We start from the raw sequence: 21,321 nt of genomic DNA, 5'->3' as shown, positions 1-21,321 counted from the left end.
AAACATGGCGCGCGGACTCGCCACGAAGATGGCTGCCGCGCGTTACGAAAGACCGGACGATCTATCGCGGGGAAGCCGTTTCCCGATCGTTCAGACAGCCGCCGCGCCGCCGTCCGCTCTCCTCAATCGTCGGGCACGGTGGTGGCCGCCGGCGCGATGGTATACGACATCAAGTGGATCATACCGAAACTACGGCAACACCCGTCCCGGCTGTGGAACATCGCGAGCAGCATAACCTTCGCGGCGGTGGGCATTTTTTCGAAAATCATCATAGGTAAGGGCACGTCGTCCGCGCCGCGTGCCGGTCCACGCGCGAGGATTTTATTCGGCTCGAACGGTGATTTACGGTTCGCCGTGCCCGTGCGATTCCGAGTCGCGATCCCCGGGCGACGGTAGGTACAGGTGTGTATACGCGTGCGGATTCCCTCGTGTGTGCTCCGTGCACGAGAGCCATTGCCACGCTCGGTCGCGCGTGGTGGAACGGGCACGAAGGTTGAGTAAAAATATATAGCATCCGCGCCACGGCACCTCCGTCACGATTGACGTTAAATTGATGGCGTGATCGTTGTCGCGCGGAAATGCCGCATAAGGCATGCTCGTTTACCGTCGTGGATAACGAAGGCCGCCGCGCCGAGAACGTCCACGTTGTTATGGGAGAAAAAAAATTAAATCGCGAGAGTGCTGTACGTCCGCGGAGTATATTCGGTAACGATCAGGCCTGTAACAATCACGCCAATTGCGATATGAGATGATGAAAATAAACCTTATCTGCCAATATCATTTTCTAGAGAGAGAGAGAGAGAGACAGAGAAAGAGGTCAAAGTCATTGTATCATCATCAATCATCGTGGTTAATTACAGCGGCTATTGCTTGTTGAATGGACCGCTCTCGACGACGGAAATACGCTATCCAGAACGTCATAAATAAGTATAGTTTTGATAACAAGGCATTCTTAATGCTTTCTGAATTATTTCGAAATTAGCATAGGAAGCAATTTATCATGTAACGTGACAGTTCAGTGATTTCTACAAATTCTGGTTACGACGAAACAAGATTTCTTTTTCAAATTTTAATGTGTTCATTAAAATGTTTGGCACAGATGGATGCATACAGGTTTTAACATCATATAGTTTGCATTTAGAGCTGTTAAATAATTTAGAGTTATTATAATTGAGCATAATTCACAAAATTACAGAAATGCATTTTGTGGTATCTTAATTTAAATTTAGATTCAGGGGGAAAAATTATATTTTAAATTATAATTATATAGATATTAAATCATATATTTTTAATCAAGTTACAGTATCGTAAAATGCAATAAATTAAGGTAATCTATAAAAATAAATAGCAATCGGGGGAAATGAATTTGAACAAAATAATTTTTATAGAAACTTTCAGTTACGCCAAGCTCATTAATTTCCTCTTTTCTCTGACGTCAACGGAAATTAATTGTTTATGAGTCGATAACGTTTTTGTATGACACATATCATCCATTTCTAGTATCAACATTTGTTCACATTGATTTTATTTTTGCACTTATGTACACGCGATATTCGTATCTTTTGATAAACTTATCGATTCACACAGAAGCTATATGACTGTCGATATTTTTTATGCCTAACAATAAAGTCCATGTTTTCTTGCGCGTTGTCCGCATTATTTGCCAGAAATAATTCGATAAACGCTACGGTAATTTATGCATTTGCGTATAAACGTGTCCACTTTGCATGCGTCGTATATCTAAACTCTAAAGGTTACTTATATGCTTTCTGACTTGCAACAAACGGCCTTTTGTGACGTAATCACGGCAATTTAATATGTAATTTAATAACACGCTGACCACCGCCGATTGTTTTGCACGTTTTACAGAGGATAAAGTCTCGAGCTCTTTTTATTCATAGGAAAAGCATTAACCGTCGTTAACTTCAATCGTAACGAAGCATTAGCCGTAATTAACTCTCTCTCTCTCTCTCTCTCTCTCTCTCTCTCTCTCTCTCTCTCTCTCTCTCTCTCTCTCTCTCTCTCTCCCTCTCCCCCTTCTCTCCTCCCTTCCTCCCTCTGTCTGTTTACGTAATTGAAAATGATCGTGTACCAAGCGGATAATTACGGATAACGCCAAGATATAACTATTGCGTAAGGCAATGGAAATCGGAGCATTTTTTTCGAGGGGGCTGAACGCCGTTTCCGTGTAGAATATCTCTCAATCGTGCGAAAGTCTAATTTCTTAAATCTCCCAAATTGACAGGGGCGCGACGCCGATTAAACCCTGCAATGATTTTTCGCGTCGTGCGTCAAGATCGGAGGCCTGAAACCACACCACTTCCCGCGGACCTCCTCGGGACTGCTACCGCGACCCGAATTACCGCTCTCTCTCTCTCTCTCTCTCTCTCTGTGGCGTAATCTAACAAAGAATCTCTCTCTTCTGCATTTAAGAATGGCTGAACAAAACGACGGTGTACAACAAGCACATTATCGTGCGCGCCTTAGACCTCCGGCCGAAAAACGTTCCGCTCATTACCGTGTCGAATCATCACAGTTGCTTCGACGATCCGGGTATATGGGGTAAGAAACTTTTTTTCCCTTCCACGTCGTTTGTTAAATGCCTTTCGGCATTGCGCATAATAACGTATCATCAGTCCCCCCTCCCCCTCTTCGCGCACAGCCTCGCGCGGGCCTTAAGACCCGCGTTTGCACGCGGCTGATTTATCGTCTCGAGAAATTGAGAAAAATAAAATGCCGCGTGCGCGCGAACGTACGAATCGTCCGGGGTGTAAAGTGCCGGCGGTCCGTCCATTCGCCGCCTAATAAAACAGCACGCTTCGAGGCGCTCTTTACGAGCCGCGGACGCAATGAAACGTTAAGGACAAAACACAATGCCGCATCGCGGCGATGTGGGGTCGACGCGCCACCCGGTTGTTGAACGAAGAGAGATTAGATAAAAATCCGATCGTTCATCTCGCGATCAAAAAAAAAAAATGTCATTTTAATTGAAATTGAGCGATAACTGACGCATCGGACAGCGCGACAGATTTGCTTTCTTCCTAAATTACGCGAGGTTTAATCTCTCCGAGATACGGAGTATCATTAACCGACAAGTAGCAACGATAAAACGATCAGCGTACGAGAACTGACTCAACGTGAATGAAGAACAATGACGATGACGTCTATTAGTTGACAATGAGACAGTAAACGTGAATAATGTTTGCGTCGTTCGTTTATCGATGACCCATTTATCGCTCTTCGTTCTCTTCCTTGTACTTCTTTGTTCTTGGTTCCATTGTGTCCCTGGCATTTAATTGCGTGCCGGTAATTGGGAGCAACTTTTTTCAAGCTCTTTTTTTTCAATTTTTTTTTTAAAGATAAATGATAGTTTTTTGTAGTCTCGACATCCTCTATATGCGTTTTGTCCCTCTTTTGAGACGTGTTTTTCTTTCTCAGAACGACGCCGATATGCGATCGAATGAAAGAATTTAAGACAGAAAATCTTCTGAACTCATTTAGCGACCCTGGACATCCGGCACGGATTTAACCGACGTAAGATACGATGGTCGCTCGCCGCGCAGGACATTTGTTTCACGAATGTCTGGCATTCCTACTTTTTCATGCTCGGCAAGTGCATACCCATCGTCCGAGGTGATGGCGTGTATCAGGAAGCCATGGACTTCTGCATCGAAAGGCTGGCCCTCGGCGAGTGGGTGCACGTCTTCCCCGAGGGAAAAGTCAATATGCTTAAGGAAGAAATGAGGTTCGTACTCGAGTTACTTTCGTAATCCTCCGCTCCAAGACGTGATAACGCGATTTGTACAATTAAAAATGCTGTACCTTTGTAATTTGCCATTTATATTTTTGAATCGGCTATACCGATGATGAAAATCGATTCGATGGAAATGGGATAAATTTCTGTGACAATAGATTATTACATTTAAATGTTGTCTTATTCCTGAAAGAGAGATATCTTGGGGAGATCGCAAAGATCGCTTTTTAAAACTCCATATATATGTACGAAAATATATACGAAAAATGGGGTAGTACTAGAGATGAGCGTAGATGAGCATTTTGCAGAAGTCACGTTAATAATATACTATAGTCAGCGAGATTATACATTCGATGATATTGTTTAGGTTGAAATGGGGTGTGGGTAGATTAATATTAGAATCGCCCGTTACGCCTATCGTAATTCCTATCTGTCATCTCGGTATGGATGAAGTACTTCCCAACGAGCCGCCGTATATGCTTAAAGTGGGAAAAAGAGTTACCATGAATTACGGTGAGCCCATAGATTTTAGCGGATTGCTGGCCGAATTGCGGGAGTCAAAAGCGAGTGAGATGGAAGCGCGAAAAGCGATAACTGATCGCATTCACGAGGAGCTTTTAAGGTAGCGCTGTAATTAAATCATCCTAACGTTTCGAACGTTATTGAATAATGCTTGAGGGAACAATGCAGAGCAAAGAAAGCGAAAAAAAATATTTAAAAATTTTCAGATTGAAAGCAGCAACGGAAAAGCTTCACGCTAAGTTATGACGAAGATGATCCCTTTTCCGTCGTCCTTCCGTCTAGCCTTAATTTGCCAAAAATATAAAGAAAAATTGATACGTTAACAAAAGTGAGATTTGTATATGTAAACGTAAATCTATGCGAAATCAGTTTCCTTTTTAATGCGTACATTCGTATTGTAATAGTATTTTTGACAATATTGAGTAACGTAACGTAAGCATCAATTGTGTAAGAAGTCATTCTACGACCTATGACGTTTCCATCGTTTTTGTAATTATTCCACGTAACTCTCCGAGCGATCACTCGACACACGCCTATATAATGTATCCGGAAAGTTGCGCATTTACTCTTGCAATTTTAGATAATCTTCGATTAATATAAAATTGAGATTGTGTGTTTCATCTATGAGATTTATTTTTTTACATTAATTTCAAGTATAGACTTATTAATAAACTTTATTTTTGATTCCTATTGGTTTCATTACAGAGATTTAATTTTTAAGTTATAAATAGTGACAGCAAATAGTAAATTTTTATGAACAAAGAGTTGATTGCAACTTTGTCAAAGATTTGTAGCGAAATAAAAGTGCGTCGAGCTTTCGATACATTTTTTGCTAATATATTCCTTCTCGGAGAGTTACATATTTCTTGGATAACGTCTATTATACCGCCTTGTATAATATTTTATAAATATCTATATACAGAATGTCCCACTTCTCGCGCGCAAAAGTAGGATCTCTTGTATATGTGTATTACATATGTACATAGTACGAATAATTATAACACTATCATTATGATTTTACGATAATTGTCAATAAAAGTTTTGATAGTACAAGCGGAGACTACGTAATGTGCAACTGAGGTTTAATGTAACTATAAAAAGAATCGTGCCAGTACCTCATCCATTAATTTTATTTTTGGAGATCTAAGGTGTCACTATTAGCGCGAGTATAGCGCACACTTGGCCATTATTGATTATATGCTTCGCGCTCTCGTTACAAGCACCGTGCCAATTAATCGATTTGTACTCGTTTTGCTAAGAGTGTAATAGGTATTCACGTTTGCAGTTGAGATAAATGAGCACTGTAATTAATGCATAGTGCGTGGAAGATACCACTCGTAAGTCGTAATGTTGTAATTTTAAAATTGCATAAAAACTCGTTTAAAAAGCATGGATGTAGATGCAGCATGGACGGGAAATGATTTTTGCTACTTTGTTCGATAGCTGTGAAAGAAAAAAAGCCAATGTATTCGTTCGCCGATGATGCATGATTTTTTTGGATATTTATTGCGATATATTTAACTCGTTACAACAGCTGTTATTATGACAATCGCATATCTATGTACGCTCCCGTGCGTGTGCGTATATACACAATGTCGAATACACATACTTTTATACTATACACACGGACTGCTATCAAAATTTTTGGGGCTATTCGAACGTGATAAATTTATATGTATCATATACTTGTTGAATATATTATTAAGTATTAAAATATCGTCTTTCTCTATCGTCTGAAATAAAATTGTCTTGTTTGTTTTATCGTTTGACATTTCTCTTAACAGTAAACGTAAAATTTGTTCCCTTCCCTAGAATACGTAAGTTCCTATACGATTTCTGCGTGCTATGTACACTACCTGTTTACAAATTACGTGTGAGGCAATGATTCTGCAAAGGGTAATCTAAAGTAACGCATAAAAATCATGTTAATTACAAAAGACTCTTAAAGAGCTTGTTAGTCGATTCTGAAGATTTTATTACTATGTGCATGACACAATTTATTATCATAAAAGAATAGTATTTTTGTTGCCGATAAATGTTAACTCTAGATCTATCGTCCTTCGGCCAACATCTGTTTTTTTTTTCTAAAAAATATTTATATTATCAAATACATTAATACATACTCTAGTAATGTCACGGTATTTTTTGCAAGATTTCGTTGAACGTAAAATTTCATGAAATTACGTGAACTTATTCCTTTATATTTTTGAGTGTATATAGACAACCTGTTGGAAGCTGATTCTGAAGAGTAGAGATAAATATATAATCCTATATATATATTACATATATATATATATATATTACCATCTTATTATTTATATGCCTTTTGGATTATTTTCGTCACCATCTGTGCCAGAAGTCATTTGACGAATCATAATTTTACAGTTGCCATATACATCTAAGACAATAAGTGTATTAAAAGGTATGATTATATATTACAGGTTTCGTTATAATATCCACAGACAAATTGATTATACAGGACATATACTTGACCGTTGTCAACATATAGAAATAGATTACGCTAGGGCCTACACAACTGCTGGTATCATATTATCTATCAATACGAAGACCGCATATCCCTTGGCACGTTTTTAAATTTGTAAAACTGGACATTCCGGTCTTACAAGCGATACAAAAGCGGCGTACGATCCTTGCATTGTACAGTACGAACACGAACTATGTATTTATACTATATATTATGTATATCATAAACTTTGAATAGACAGAACAGCAGATGAGTATAACGAGAGAAGATTTTTACTTAATATACATACATATTATCACCCCATTGTGTATCACTGCCTTCTTTATTTTCTTTTTTTATTTAAACAAATTTTATATATATATATATAGAAAGAGAAAAATAAGATCTGATTAACAATAATGTAAAATCGATCGCGAAACTTGGCCCGCGTTAAACAAGATATGTTACAAAATTCTACGATGCTATTAACTGTATAAGAGGGAGATATGTTGGACTAGAAAATGGAATTTCTCGAATAATTGTATCGCGAATGTACATCCTTGATTTACAGTCGAGCAGTCATAAAAGTCAAAATAAATGTAAAAATGTTTCAAATTGCTCCCAGCATAATTACTGTATGTAAATTAGATAATATACAATTATATACTCCTATTATTACGTTATACAATATCTTTTTTAAATTACGTAATCTCTAGTGTATACACAAGTGGAAAGAATGCGATATGAGACGACTCGTAAAGATGGCAAATTTTTCAAAGCAATTGATATTTTGATTGGTTGTTCTGTACGTTTAGGCTCGTTCCTGGACGGCAGATCTAATACAGACGAAGCAAGCATTGCATTATATTTCGTAAAAACGCAGAATAGGCCAAACGGGACTAATACCGATCATATATATATATATATCACAAATTTAATAGTGTATTCTTAATATAATTGCTTTAAGCTACAATCCTCTTTACGTAGCGAGCATCAATAAATAAAATATTGAAATTTTTTTAATTTGTAAAATGCAAGTGTCGCGATCGAAAAGAAATGATATTCAGTACAATTAGGAGTCACAAGAAGCACAATACAACTATCATCCAGACCTTTGAATTCATCATTATAATCTAGATACGTTATCTTGTCCTAATCAAGCAAGGGAAGTTCTTTGTTCGACATCGCACAACATTCACGCTAGATTTGAAATAAAAAATCTGCGTGACTTTTTCTTTCTTCTATATATCTAACATTTTTAACGATGTCCATTTGTAATCCTTCGCAGTCTATTTTTGTCAAAATTGCAAATACTTCCGAGTAAAGCAGCACGGTCATTTGATGATTTTGATACACTATTCGACGCACCACCGGATGCTTCACATGGCGGTGGCAACGAAGGTGGTGGTGGAACACCTTTGCCAGGAACTGCATTTGCTTGCGTAATTTCCACCGAACCTTTAGTGGAAAAAATTAAAATAACAGTAGACTTTTCATGTGACATTTCATTTTAGAAAATTCAACAAAAAAATTATCTAATTCGTCTCTTTAAGGAAATGAGAGTAGCTAATCATATCTGACAATTACATATTATACATATAGTCAACATCAAAAGATCTAAAAGTATGCACTAGATGAGCAAAGAGTATAATTAAAAAATACGTTCATACGGAAAACCTGCAAAGCAATGATGAGGGAAAATCTTAGAAAATGAAAATAAAAATAAAGATAATTGTAAAAATTTGTTAAAGATTAAGACCTGAATGCTCGAATGACCTACGTGAAAGAAATGACCTCAGTACGCGCCATCAACTTTTGTGTCCAGCTAATCAAGAGATGTAGAAACGTAAATGTCAATCAGCATCGACGAAAATAGCAACGAGGAACATTATAATGACTTACGAAGCGATGGAGGAGTTAGCGTTCCAACGCTGGTAGCCGTGGAAGTACTTGTTGGACTGTCTGAGCGCTCTGGGCTTTTACCATTTATTTGCTTTGTCCCGTTCGTACCCAGTTGTGAGGAAGAACGTTGTTCTTGCGCCAATTTCTGCTCTTTCCTCTGTAGACAGAATATACAATCGAAAAATGAGATTGTATCTCGATCAATGATCATTTTTCACATTCCGGGTTACTTCTTATTTCATTTATATATATATATATATGTAATACCCACCAGTTTATGTTTTCGTTTCTTCATTTCTTCTTCCGAGCTCATCATTTCTTGTACTTTGACAAGCCTCTTCTGATGTCGGACGACTTTCTGTTCATCGCGCAGTCGTTGTTCGGCTTTGTTTACAGCTTCTTGTAAAGCCTCCTTCAAATGATTGCTCAGTTTAAAGTACGGCTTCTCCACGGTGCCAATTGCCAACGCAGCGCGCCTTGCCGATTCGAAGAATGGGTGTTGCAACAGCTGCATCACTGTTGGCAGATCTTGTTTCAGAGCTTCCGGCGATAAGATAACTTCCAACAAATTTTTTAGATTTGCTTCGCAATGCGGTAAATCGGAGCACGTTGCCTCCAAAAGCGGTCGTCCAAACGCCATTTCGTACAAAACATGCCCAAATGAGTATACATCAACTTGAGTCTGTAAAGAAAAACGTATCAAACTTAATAAATGTAAAAAAATAACTCGTACAGAGAGAATACTTTTTAGAATAACCGATAACGTATATATCATTATCTCCATATATTACCGTGGCATGTAATTTGCGCCTTTGAACCACGTAAGGTCGGTAAAACGCCGGCAATCCTATGAGTCCATTTTCTATATCCAATAATTTAGCGCATCTTGGAGTTAAAAGAACATTGCCGGTATGCAAGTGACCGTAAGGCAATCCTTTTTCGTGGAGATAGCCCAAAGCCTCTAATATCTACAAATTGTATTATTAATTATAAAGAGTAATTTCGAAATATCTCATTGTAATATATTTTTGTGTGCAATAATTATTAACCTGGTAACCGTACGTGGCAATTTCCTGCACGGTTAATGATTTTATTTGTTTAGGATTGCCGTATTTTTTGATGAACGGTTGTTTAGGCTTGGTAATGCATAAAACGTCACGTAATGTGCCCGCCGTATAGAAATTTCTTATCGTTAGTGCCCCGTTGTCCGTAACATGCTGGTGTACTATCGGTTCGATGTAAGTGTGTCGTAGAGAGCCTAGGGTTTTGAAAACCCCTTGTATATCTTTATCTTGCAAGTGCTTGTCAGGGCCGAACTCGACCCAAGCCAGCAGAAGTTCCTGTTTCGGGTTCTGGCGATTTTTCACTGTATAATAATGCTTTCTCAATCGCCATCCCATATCGGGGATGGGCTTGCATACTTCGAAATTGGCATCGCTCCTTAATGCTAATGACACTTGTTGCAGTGCGATTTCTAGAAAAGACGAATAACTTGAACATTTCGCGCATTTGCTTGCATTTAATATCTAGAAACAAATTATACGTCTTTATAAAAAAGATGTTGAAAAAGATTCGTGTAACGTATAAGATATTAATCTTAATCGGATTAAGATATCAGCCCGTTGATCGACATTGCGTACCGCGTCTTTAAAACACTCTGTCTTAGCGAGCGATCAGCTTACCATGTAACGGTGCAGTGTAATTCTCAGGGTCTAAAAACTTTTTCATGGGAAGCGAAGATGCCAGTATAGGATTCATTAGTACTATGTTTAGATAATTCTGCAAGAAAAGGCGGATTATCTTCTACTTATCGTGTCGCACGAACGCGGCGCATAAAAAGTGAACGTCTCATATTGGGATGAACCTGCAGTGCTATTTGTCGCTGAGCTATAAAGTCTGGCTCCATGTTACCAATAATCCTTTTAGGTGGTAGTGGCAGGTCGAAGCCAGATATGGATAAAGCTGCGTTGAGCTGTACGAAGTCATTGTAACGTCGGCTCACTCTCCAGGATCTTTCGGGAAGCGGACCTCTCTGTGTTTTGATTACGTATTCCTAAACAAACCACAATTCTCAGTATGTGTCTAACGATTCGGTGCAAAGTGGGATTATGAAAACAAAGTTCGAAAAACGTAACATAGCAGCTGACTGTACATCCTCCAAATGATGTGTATATACTCATGTACATATGTATATGTATGTTACAGTAAAAGCGTAAAATTCAGTAAATATATACTGCACTTATAGTGAAATAGAGAGCACAGCCTCCCACCTTCCAAAAAACCTAATCTAACCCAACCCAGTCTGTATCATTGTGATATTGATGTTGCTTATTAAAAGATAAAATTTGAAACATAAACTTTAGTAAATGCATACATTGACTCTAGTAAATGTATACACTGACTGGTAAGCGTCTACATTTACTGATTTCACGCTTTGACTGTGACATATACAAAGCTAACATACAAAGCAAACATATACTAATACGTCATAATGACAAAACGTAGCTTCAATCTTAACAGGATATAAAGGAAAATTCCTACGACGGCCTTAGTTAAACGAGACAAACAGGTCGAGATGATTACAGGATAAACCGTGAGGGGAAGAGAAAGAGAAAGGGAAAGAGAAAGAGAGAGACGGGAGAAAAAGGGGAGAAACGGAGGGAGAGAGAGAGACGCGGCTAGAGAAAGAGGGAACGCAATATATACCGTATGTCCGTCGATGGTCCTCGCATTTTCGATGACGCTCGTCAACCGCTCCGTATCATCTAACAGCACTTTATTCGTGTATCTCTTCTCGAATAAAGCCATTGATCGTTAGTCCGACGCGAGGCAGGGCCCGTACGGGGCCGATTGCGTTCGTCTCTCGCACAGTTTCCGCGCGTCGCCATACATGACGCGCTTCTGCTTCATTTCAGCATTCGGGCGAACGCACGACGTGACGACGGCAACGGCACTGGCTGGCAGCGGCGACGGCGACGGCACACGGCACTCGGCAGTGACGACGGCGGCACCACTTATCGCGGAATACTTTCAATGTCAGCGGTCCACGACACACGAGTCACGACCACGACACCACGTACCGACGCACGCAGGGAGCTGGGAGAGGTGCCAGGGAGGTGGTGTGCGACTTTTCTGACTTCTCTCTCTCTCTCTCTCTCTCTCTCCCGTCACGATAACACGACGCGCAACGCGCAATCAAATCCAACTCAGTCGCAGCTACCCGTGTCGTGTCGCGTCGCATCGCCGCGCAGCCGAATCTCGACGGCGCTCGCCGACGCCGAGCGACTTGTCACCGGTGTGACGTCACCGGTCTCATGACAGGATTGACAGGATGACAGCTGGTGGATCCTTAGGACGGTGTTTATAAGCGTCCGGGATTGTAGTCCTGTCTTAAAATTGTCCATCCAGCTATTGAAATTGATCTTATAGCACCTCGAGATCGCACTTAAAACGATCTTAAACACAAGATCAAAGTACGAATGTCATATTTTTACGGTGTTCATAAGCGTTCAAGGATCGTCTGAGGTCCTGATGTTTTATAAATGAAATGATATTATGACATTTCGAGATACGACATATTTTGAACGATCTTAAATATAAGATCGAACTGTAAATATTATTCTCAGGACGATATTCGTAAATCGAACTTGTATTCAAGACCGAGTCCTGTTCGAAAAGTTCATCTGGCTGATGAAATAATCGCATATCATGTCGTCTCAAGCTCAAAATAAACTTAAATTAAATATAAAATAAGTTCTAAAAATTCAGTCTTCCGATAAAATAATCATATAATTTGAGATTATGATTGAAATAGACTTAAAACGATCTTAAATAGGTCTGTTCGTATTGCTTGCATTTTTTGCATTCAGAATCTTCGTTTTCTGTCTTGCGTTTGAAATTTCCAAAAATTTTTGGAAATTTGAAACAAATCTAATGTAAGATCGGACTGTGAACTATCTTTAGGTCAATTGCGCAGTCGTGTCGTTTTTAGATGCGAAACGCGCATCTAGGTGTCCGTATACCGTGACGGATCTATTGGACGAGAAAAGATCCGATCCTCGCTCTGGGTCGATTAATTTAACGTTGCGTAACCAATTATATGTACATTTCCTAAATCATAAATTTTAATCTTTTCGCGGTCCAGCGGTCAAACATGTGAAACTATCGGATCCACAGCTCCGCGAGCTCCGAGCGTAGCGAACAGCAGGTAGTTGCGGCGCGAGGAGGTGCAGCCGTGCAGGTGCAGCTGGCTGGCGCGCGAGCGGCGCGAGTGCAGCTGAGCTGTACGGATCGTGCGTGTTCCTCTTCCTTTCCTATTCCTCCTCGATGGATCTCCTTATTGGGACGAGGTCCAAACGGTTCGCCGATTGTCCAAGCTCGCTCGTTTGCGCGATAATTTTCGACGTGTAACGGCCATTGATTGGTGAGAATCAGTGCGGCTGCCCCAGCGGCAGTGACTGGTGATAACCTCAGCGGTCGCGTCGACTTCTCCAGTCTCCTCGCGCTCCAGTGTCGAGATTGTCGAGATCGGCGATGCGAACCGGACGGCAGCCCGCGGCATGTAATTAGATCCAGAGCACGCTCGCGGTATTCGTCTCCTCCTTGATGCATCGCGCGTGGCCGCGCGACCACCCCACGTCAAGCCTGTGTGATGATCCCCGTGACGTTGACGGCCAGCGAGTCGCAGTCGAAGCCGAGACTCCGAGGCGTCGGTAAGATCCTCCCGATTTGTTGACGAAGGCGAGGTACGTCCGCTGCCGAAAATGACGGAGAGCCTGATAACCGAGTGGCTGGCGGACTGCAAGGACGTTGCGCCGTCGGAGCTGCACATGTTCGCCAGAACGCTCTCGCAGGACAACGAGATCGTGCGGGCGCTCTACGTGCTCCTGGAGGAGCGCACCAAGTACAGCGAGGTATAACATGAACAGGCTTGGAGAATATTCTACGTTTACATAGGAACTCTAGCCGTCACGTTGCCCACTATTTCCTGGAAATGATTGTTATCAAACCCTCTATCACTGCAGTGACAGCTTTGGATGAGTCACATATCGTGTATCTAGAAAGACATAACAGTTGGTACAACAGAGAAAAAGATATACATACACAAGTCATTATAAATCTGTCATTATTTGGCATTATTTGTAAATATGGGTCTGTTTTCTATTTGTTGAACTGGCTGCACTAGTTCAGAGTTTATCTTTTTCCTTTTAATGTAGAGTAAAAAAGATAAACTCTGAATTAGTACAGCTAGTTCAGCAATAGAAAACAGACTCAATGTTAGAATATGTCAGCAATTTTGAGTATTTGTTACAAGGACGCACTACTGACTGCTATCATTATATGGAGGAGTAAAAGCCATAGTGGTGTAGGTTAAATTTTTTAAGATATTGACTCGTGTGCATAAATGTAATCTATGCAATATATAAATTGCATTTATGCACATGAGTCAACATCTTAAAAAATTTGACTTACACCACTGTAGCTTTTATCCCTCCATATAAAACATTTAAAGCCGAGCATATTTTTTAAATGTTAAATTATTGTTGCAGTTAATGGACGAAGTATGTAACCAATTGTACAATTTTTATCGGTCTCGGGAATTAGAGTTACAAAGGTTTACTCTGCAATTTCTACCGACGCTAATACATATTTATCTAAATTCCGCTGCACATGGTGATATTAAGGTAAGATTGTATTTCCATTGAAAATAAGAATGTAATATCATAGATAATAATATCCCATCAGCTTACTTATTACTTGTGTCATTTTTCAATCATACTTTACGCTGTCATGGTATATAATTGATATTTAAGCAAAATTATGTAATGTTCTTTACATGACATATAAACCTAATGTCCTGTGTTACCTTGTTGCGATAGAATTACAAAATTATTGTATAGATCTAAATTTATTTTTTATCATATTATAATTTTTATGAAGAATTATTTTTGGCAATTACTATAGCAAATACTATAAGTGCAAACGGTATATTTATTAATAATATCTAATTTCCAGAGTTGTCGCTCTCTTGAGACTCTATTAATTGGATTATATAATCTAGAGGTGGTCGATAAGTCAGGACAACAAAAAGCGATCTCGTTTAGATTACCATCACTTGCTATGCTATCCATATATCATGAGGTATGTTGGCACATATATTTATACATATTTGATATATAGATCTGCTAATGATAGGACTAAATGTTTAAGTAACCATAGACGGGACATTTCATATGAACAGATATGCAGTAAGGTTCTACTTAACGTTCAGATTACACTTCTTAAAACGTTAGCGTTTTGTTTGAGTGTTATCGGACACTAATGTATCAAGTGTTATCATTTAAAGAGAATTCAAACTGATGAGTTTGAATTTACATTTCAGAAAAAAATTGTTTTAATGAGAATTAGCTTACTTCTATAATTTATGGTTGAATAAATACATTATTTAATATAGAAATATTCAATTTATATAAATAATGTTAAAGAGAATTGTGCTAAGAAAAAATATCAATTGCTAAATTATTTTGCATTATTACTACAGATTATTAAATTCCAGTATTATTCAATATAATATAATATTATTTTAAACAGCCTGCGAGTCTAGCACCCGCCTCGCTAACAGAAAGCGCAGTACGTCGTTTTGAAGAGTGTAACTCAAAACTTGTGAGCTGGGGTCCGTTGCACCAAGTAGAAACATTGAATGCGCAAAACAGATTGAAAGTTATGACAGCCCTACTTTTTATTTATAATCAACAACTTGGATATATAAATAAATTTGCTCTGGAACAATTGTGCAAAGTCGCAACAAAGTAAGTTTTATTGCAATTCTTAGCTGCGCGAAAGTTGCTATTTTTATTTTCAATTGAAATGTAATTTTATCTCTGTTGTAGGCTTGTTACTCAAGGATTTATGAAACCGGGACATCATCAACGTTCCTCATATGGCAGTGAGTCTAGCTTTGTTCCAAGGCTTTTACCACGCATACCAGTATCCAGCCAATTTCTCTTGGAATTCTTGCATGCTGTATATTTTGCCATGTATGTAATGCATTTTGCGATTTTAACAGCATTTTAGTCTGTTTTCTACATCTTTCTTATTACAAATCTTAATTAACACATCAATTCCGACGAAGCATTTGGACTAATTTGCTAGCATTGCTTTTATATAGATATACTTTCTTCATATATAAATATGAATAATCTTTATTTGTAGGTATAACGAATGTTGGTATGTAGGAAATCAAGCTATAGAAGATATTCATAACAGAGCATGTTATGAAGCATATCCAAATGTAATGTTAGTTACCAACGCTATACGCAATTCTGCCAGTTCTGGAGCACCAGGTAATTGTCACTATAATTAGAACACAACTGGCGTAATTCATGTATTATCTATTTAATTAAGCTAAGTGTGGAATTAAAATGTGTTGGCAAATATAAAAATATTTTATAATCCTTTTTGTTGTTGATTCAGGTCAACCGAATGATGGACCAATTGGAATTAGTGTTGCATTATCCCCAGCAACTACTACTACACCAACCGTTTCAAAGTCTATGATCACAAATGCTTCCTTCCGTACTAAGAAATTACCAGGTATGTTTATATATTGTGTTTTTATCTATTATAAATTATTAATCTTTTTACGACGACATGTAATAAAAAGTAAATTTAGCGGCAGCAATAATAACAAAAAATAAATTGTAATTACTTTAAAAAAAAATACACGAAAATATTACATTTAAAATTATATCTAAATTTATTACGCAAAGATAATATATTTGTTCATTTCTATCAATTTTTTTATTTGGTACTAACAAAAAATTCGTGTTTTATATAATTTCCTTAAGATTATGCTTGAAATTAAACGAAATTAATTATTGTGTTTTACGCAAGTTTGTACATTGGCGAATATTTCTGGTGAATAAAGGTGCTGAAATACTAACAATATTAACGTCACAGCTATGTTTTTCATTAAAATAGCTAACACGTATAAATAAAATTTTAATTGTGTGTCTGAATATTAGCTACCTCTTTTACATAACCCCGATATGTACAACAAACATAAATAATACACAAGCGGATATATATGCATGGACATGAATGTGTCGAGTACTTTTAGGTCCAAGCTTGCATGTGACATCCCTTTAAGTTTTATGAAATTATTGCTGAATTGAAAACGTTTTTTTGTTCCATGAATGAATAGTTGCCCAAACAAGCAAATATTGATACAGTAACTGCACACATTTCCAGGAAAATCACGTGCAATGTACTATTCATTTCCCCCTCATCTGTATTGTTTGATTTCCTTAATAACTCGCAAATTATAAAATACATACATAATATATTGTTATAAATAATAAAATATGTTGTATTCCGAATTCGCGCGTTATAAAATTTTATAAAATATATATAATAAGTGTGTTAGGGAGTTATATAAAAAGTCCAAACAAATGTGGATTGCGCGCCTATGTCATTAGACGATCTGGATGAGAAGTTATTTGCGGTCGAATTGAGCAATTGTCAAGCCGAGAAGCAACAGCGACCGGCAGTATCGGGCAGCCACAAACGTCGTCCATGGCATTGGAAGCACGCACTTCCAAATTCGGTCGATAAGAAGGATACGGGCGTAGGGAAGGCGCAGTCTTCCTCCTCAGTGGAAAGTTCTAGACGTGGAAGTATATGCAGCAGCAGCCAAAGCTCGCCGATAAAGTCCTCTCCCAAAAAGAGCAAAGATCAACAGTCGAAGAAAACGACTATTGACAATAAGGATGATATCGGCCAGAAAACTAGAAAAGATAGTATCGTAATGTGCGACTCCAATTTTCCCGACGATAGATTGGCAGCCGCTAACGCGCATCTGTATAGCTTGTTAGAGGAACAGGCTCTGGGAGAGATTATTCGTGAATCGGTGGAAAATGTATATACAGAAGGCAACAGTAAATCAATGCAATTTTGTGCCACTGCCGCACTATCGTCAAACACATGGTATTATCACTCCAGTTACAACACTGTAGGATGGCGTAAATCTCATCACGCTATGATTCTTCATCAAACTTGCGATTATATTTTCATTTGGTATACACTAGCGCACACGCAGGAATGAGCTGTTAACTTATAATAATTCATGTGACTCGTGGATGTATTCCTTTCAGAAATACCACTCCCAGCTATAATGAGACATACGCATAAAACAAAATCTAAACAGAAACCAGTGTTTGACTGGAAAACATGCATGTCGACACGGCACATTTATCTTCCCGCACCAAGAATTTCAAGTATATTGCTCGACTAGAAAATGTATTCGATGTTCCTTTCCTACTATTTTATCTGTTTCTTACTGTACTCATTTGAATATTACTTTTACTTGCAATCTGTCCCTTTCCTTTTTTTATGCTATAATTCTTTGCATATTCTCTCTCTCTCTAATGATACATGTTATTTTTAATATTCTCTACACATCCTACATGTTCCTAAAGTTTTTCAAATTCCACTTATTTACAATATACTATGAACACATAACTAATAAAAAGAAAATGATACTGGTTTACACCTTTTGCAAAATATCTCTTGTTCTCTTTGTTACAAATTTTTTTTCCTTCTATTGCATATGCACAATGCAATTGATATGCTATTTAAATGTCTATTCTGAGCAAACATAAACAAATTATATTTATGGCATACATATCTCTCACATGTGTAACTTAAATGAATCATTATGTAATATATATGTTTCTTTGCCTCTAAAAATGCTTGTTAACTTTTAATATTGCTTTTATTATTGTCAACTTTAATTTGACGATAAAAATTTCTTCTCTTATAACATAGAAAACATTTTCTTTTGTCTTCAGATGACATACCAATACAAGTAGTAAAAGATGAAACTACCGGAGAAGGTAAGGGTAACCTGGTGTCAATCATGGAGGAACCAGAATCAACGGAGCCGAATCGTATTGGTTCCATGAGACAATCAAAGGATCAAAAGACTGCTTCGAAGATAACGAATTTCCCTGTGCTCGGAAAGAAACCCAAAGAGAAAGAGGGAAAGGTAACGAAAAATGCTCACGTCGCGTCGTCCGAGAAAGAGAAGAAGCTCGGCTCTCAGGCGACGTCGAAAGAGAGCATTAAAGGAAGTTTATCAATGTTAAATAGTGAACAACAAGCGGAAATTGACGGAAACGTTAACGGATGTGCGATCCGAAAGAAAAATAATATAGAGAATAATTCGATCATAATAGATCCAAACGTAGCGTTGATCGACGGTGAGAGACTGGCGTTAAGCAGTGACGTTAACGATGGTAGTAATATGGAAAATTCTATTAATTTAAGAGCACATAATGAAACAGAGTCCTTGGGTTCTTCTATCCAAATCAGCTCTGTTTAATGACGATAAAAGTCTATAAAAAATGTTACATGAAAATAGTAATGGGCTGAACATATTAAGCAAATAAGCCATTTTCTTCCATCTAGTAAAGTCTTATTAAAATCCATGTATAATGTGTACACGTTGCCTTTTCCTAGAATTATTTAAGATCACACGCACTATTTTCTCAACAATGATACATGTATATTGTTACTGCATTGCGATGCTTATAAGAATCGTATATTTTTCTTGACATGTAGCAATTTTAGTCAGTCCATTACTCTATTGATCTCCATGATGATAAACATAAAAATCAGAGAGGGAACAATATGAACTAAAGGTACACGGTTGTTTCGTTAAGTGTTTTGTGCATATTGGTGCATATTGACTTATTTTTTGTAATCAAATCTATAATTTATTCTATATATTTTATAAATATATGTCGTCATATGATATTGTAATACCTCTTTATGCAGATACAGTTATCGAGTTTCACTTCTAGAGATTATAGATCATTACAAGCGGGGAAACAAGTATTATCATAATGCAATACATATATATTTTGACCCAGATGTGTGCCTTGTAGTAGTTGTGCGAGCCTTTCCTTATGATTCCAAGCATATAAGTAATAAATTTATGTCCAAAGGTACATTACAATTGTCAAATGCAGCATAAAACGGAGAGTGAAGGAGGGCGAGAGGGAGAGTGGAACGGGGTGTCTAAAACAAAGCTGCGGTGTCACTTAATTACATAAACGGGATGAATAGGTATCTATATATAGAATATCAGGCATATCTGGGTTGAATAGTAGACACCTACTATTAATTTTGTCATAATTGTTCCGATATGATATTAAAGGTTCATGACGAATTATTTGTTTTTGCAAATAGTTGATATATATATTAACATAAACATTTATATATGTATATACGATATATATGTGATTGTTGGAAATAATTACGAAATTCAGATATAAAGAGAGACTTTATTCTCACGTGAACGTTGACCCACGTTGAAAATGGTCAACTAATCAGGAAAATATGTCATCTGTGCATGAAAAAATGGGAATTGAATAGTAGATATGTATTTTTCAATGAATTTCAAGTTCAACTTTGCCTTATATTTTATTCCACTATTTGTGTTTAAAAGTTTGGTCAAGATGCGATCTTTTTGTGTGAGATCGGCACGCAATTTTCTAAATCTCTAGTTCTATATAAGCTTAATATATCTGATTAGTGACATAGAAATGACAAGTAGCAAAAAGAGAGTCGTGGCTTCCAGGCGTAATATGAATTTGTGTCCACACAAAAAAATTTTTAGATATTTTTACAAATTAAGTAACGTGTGTGTGTGTGTGTGTGTGTGTTCAAAACATACATATAAAAAGATATTGATTTAATCTTTGAAGTCTTCAGAGTCCCACTTCATTTGCATGTCTTTGCGCATTTCTTTTTAGAAGAGATGTACAAATAAAGACGTAAAGTCGGCGAATGAAAGAGAGATGCGCCAAAGATTGCAGCATGCTACGCTACTTCACGTGATAATTAGCTCTCCCTTTAAAGTTTCGCTGAAGCGAAGTAAATTCCATAAATTCCTCAAAGGACACTATAATCAATTCCCACTTCTTTATGCTCGTTCTGAGTTCACACCAAGTTATACTAAACTGTTGATGTGTAAATATTATAAAAACTAACTATGTATAGAGAAGAGAGAAGAAAGTTTTTGATTCAGATATAAAAGAATCGTAATATATTGTGAATTGCATTTGTTAAAAATAGGTCGAGATGTTCCAAACTGTGAAACAATATATCATGAACGAAACGGAGTCAATGCTTGTTTGAAGGTCAATGATTAATTACTCTATGGCCTATATTGTATTAATTAAAGTATAACTAAAGTATAAATTGTAAAAATACATTGAAGTTATTTGGAAAAGTTGATGATAGCAACGATAAAAGTAAATGCCGCTACTTTATTTATGACCCTTTACAATGATTTCTTTTACTCGATGTGATAGAGCTGGACAACCCTTTAATATACGATATGTTACTGATACACATATCTAATTGTTTTCATGCAGGAACATATATGCAAATTACCTTCCACGTTTATCTTTGTATTATTTAAATAAAACTGTTTTAAAAACCATTTCCTGAGTTATAAAGCAGTGAATGTGAATTGTATAGGAAATATTAATTTCCTCTTCGTCATTTATTTACAGCGACAAAAAATCCTTAGATTTTATCATATATTTTTAACATTTTATACTTTCTGATTTTTCAGGTACCTATTTTTATTTCCAGATCTTTACATTTTTAT

At 37.4% G+C, this 21,321-nt stretch overlaps 3 protein-coding genes across 8 annotated transcripts; 2 read left to right on the top strand and 1 right to left on the bottom strand.

The window, feature by feature from the left end:
* Taz (tafazzin, phospholipid-lysophospholipid transacylase) lies at positions 1-6,037 on the top strand. The gene is made up of 5 exons (XM_071713763.1): positions 1-274; positions 2,434-2,562; positions 3,502-3,745; positions 4,122-4,376; positions 4,483-6,037. The coding sequence occupies exons 1-5, from the start codon at positions 157-159 to the stop codon at positions 4,520-4,522; spliced, it is 786 nt and encodes a 261-aa protein (XP_071569864.1). The 5' UTR covers positions 1-156; the 3' UTR covers positions 4,523-6,037.
* LOC139776802 (PX domain-containing protein kinase-like protein) lies at positions 5,743-11,818 on the bottom strand. Of its 4 annotated transcripts, none has more exons than XM_071713755.1 (9): positions 11,349-11,818; positions 10,507-10,695; positions 10,325-10,421; positions 9,692-10,116; positions 9,434-9,610; positions 8,914-9,324; positions 8,643-8,799; positions 8,500-8,565; positions 8,086-8,198 (listed from the first exon to the last, which is right to left on the bottom strand). In XM_071713755.1, the coding sequence occupies exons 1-8, from the start codon at positions 11,448-11,450 to the stop codon at positions 8,549-8,551; spliced, it is 1,575 nt and encodes a 524-aa protein (XP_071569856.1). In that variant the 5' UTR covers positions 11,451-11,818; the 3' UTR covers positions 8,086-8,198; positions 8,500-8,548. The 4 variants fall into 4 exon arrangements, with proteins under 4 accessions (XP_071569857.1, XP_071569854.1, XP_071569856.1 ...); XM_071713754.1 differs by having other exon boundaries at positions 8,521-8,565; XM_071713756.1 differs by lacking the exon at positions 8,500-8,565 and having other exon boundaries at positions 5,743-8,198; positions 10,554-10,695; positions 11,349-11,816.
* A 279-nt stretch (positions 11,819-12,097) lies between these two features.
* Hyccin (PI4KA lipid kinase complex subunit hyccin) lies at positions 12,098-21,150 on the top strand. Of its 3 annotated transcripts, none has more exons than XM_071713757.1 (9): positions 12,098-12,115; positions 12,787-13,555; positions 14,192-14,326; positions 14,658-14,783; positions 15,234-15,451; positions 15,533-15,679; positions 15,855-15,985; positions 16,116-16,235; positions 18,491-21,150. In XM_071713757.1, exons 2-9 carry the CDS (start codon positions 13,406-13,408, stop codon positions 19,021-19,023), a joined length of 1,560 nt encoding a protein of 519 aa, XP_071569858.1. In that variant the 5' UTR covers positions 12,098-12,115; positions 12,787-13,405; the 3' UTR covers positions 19,024-21,150. The 3 variants fall into 3 exon arrangements, with proteins under 3 accessions (XP_071569858.1, XP_071569859.1, XP_071569860.1); XM_071713758.1 differs by lacking the exon at positions 12,098-12,115 and adding an exon at positions 17,120-17,627 and having other exon boundaries at positions 12,542-13,555; positions 18,491-18,613; XM_071713759.1 differs by lacking the exons at positions 12,098-12,115; positions 12,787-13,555 and adding an exon at positions 13,563-13,714.
* Positions 21,151-21,321: the final 171 nt, after the last annotated feature.

Source organism: Temnothorax nylanderi, unplaced genomic scaffold (assembly GCF_030848795.1).
Source record: "Temnothorax nylanderi isolate EJ_2023f unplaced genomic scaffold, tnyl_v1.0 TNYL_tig0129_pilon, whole genome shotgun sequence".
NCBI classification, from domain to species: domain Eukaryota; kingdom Metazoa; phylum Arthropoda; class Insecta; order Hymenoptera; family Formicidae; genus Temnothorax; species Temnothorax nylanderi.
The sequence above is the reverse complement of the archived record's forward strand: the minus strand, read 5'-3'. Positions and strand labels throughout refer to the sequence as shown.

Bases quoted from the DNA above. Each gene is read 5' to 3' on its own strand.
- LOC139776802 (XM_071713753.1), bottom strand. From the start codon at position 11,450: ATGGCTTTATTCGAGAAGAGATACACGAATAAAGTGCTGTTAGATGAT. The intron at 8,800-8,913 runs GTGGGTATTACA...TTCTGTCTACAG, and splicing joins AGAAACGAAAACATAAACTG to AGGAAAGAGCAGAAATTGGC. The intron at 8,199-8,642 runs GTAAGTCATTAT...TTTCCACTAAAG, and splicing joins GCTAACTCCTCCATCGCTTC to GTTCGGTGGAAATTACGCAA.
- Taz (XM_071713763.1), top strand. From the start codon at position 157: ATGGTATACGACATCAAGTGGATCATACCGAAACTACGGCAACACCCG. The intron at 2,563-3,501 runs GTAAGAAACTTT...GAACTCATTTAG, and splicing joins CGACGATCCGGGTATATGGG to CGACCCTGGACATCCGGCAC. The intron at 3,746-4,121 runs GTTCGTACTCGA...GATATTGTTTAG, and splicing joins ATGCTTAAGGAAGAAATGAG to GTTGAAATGGGGTGTGGGTA.
- Hyccin (XM_071713757.1), top strand. From the start codon at position 13,406: ATGACGGAGAGCCTGATAACCGAGTGGCTGGCGGACTGCAAGGACGTT. The intron at 14,327-14,657 runs GTAAGATTGTAT...TCTAATTTCCAG, and splicing joins CTGCACATGGTGATATTAAG to AGTTGTCGCTCTCTTGAGAC. The intron at 15,986-16,115 runs GTAATTGTCACT...TTGTTGATTCAG, and splicing joins TGCCAGTTCTGGAGCACCAG to GTCAACCGAATGATGGACCA.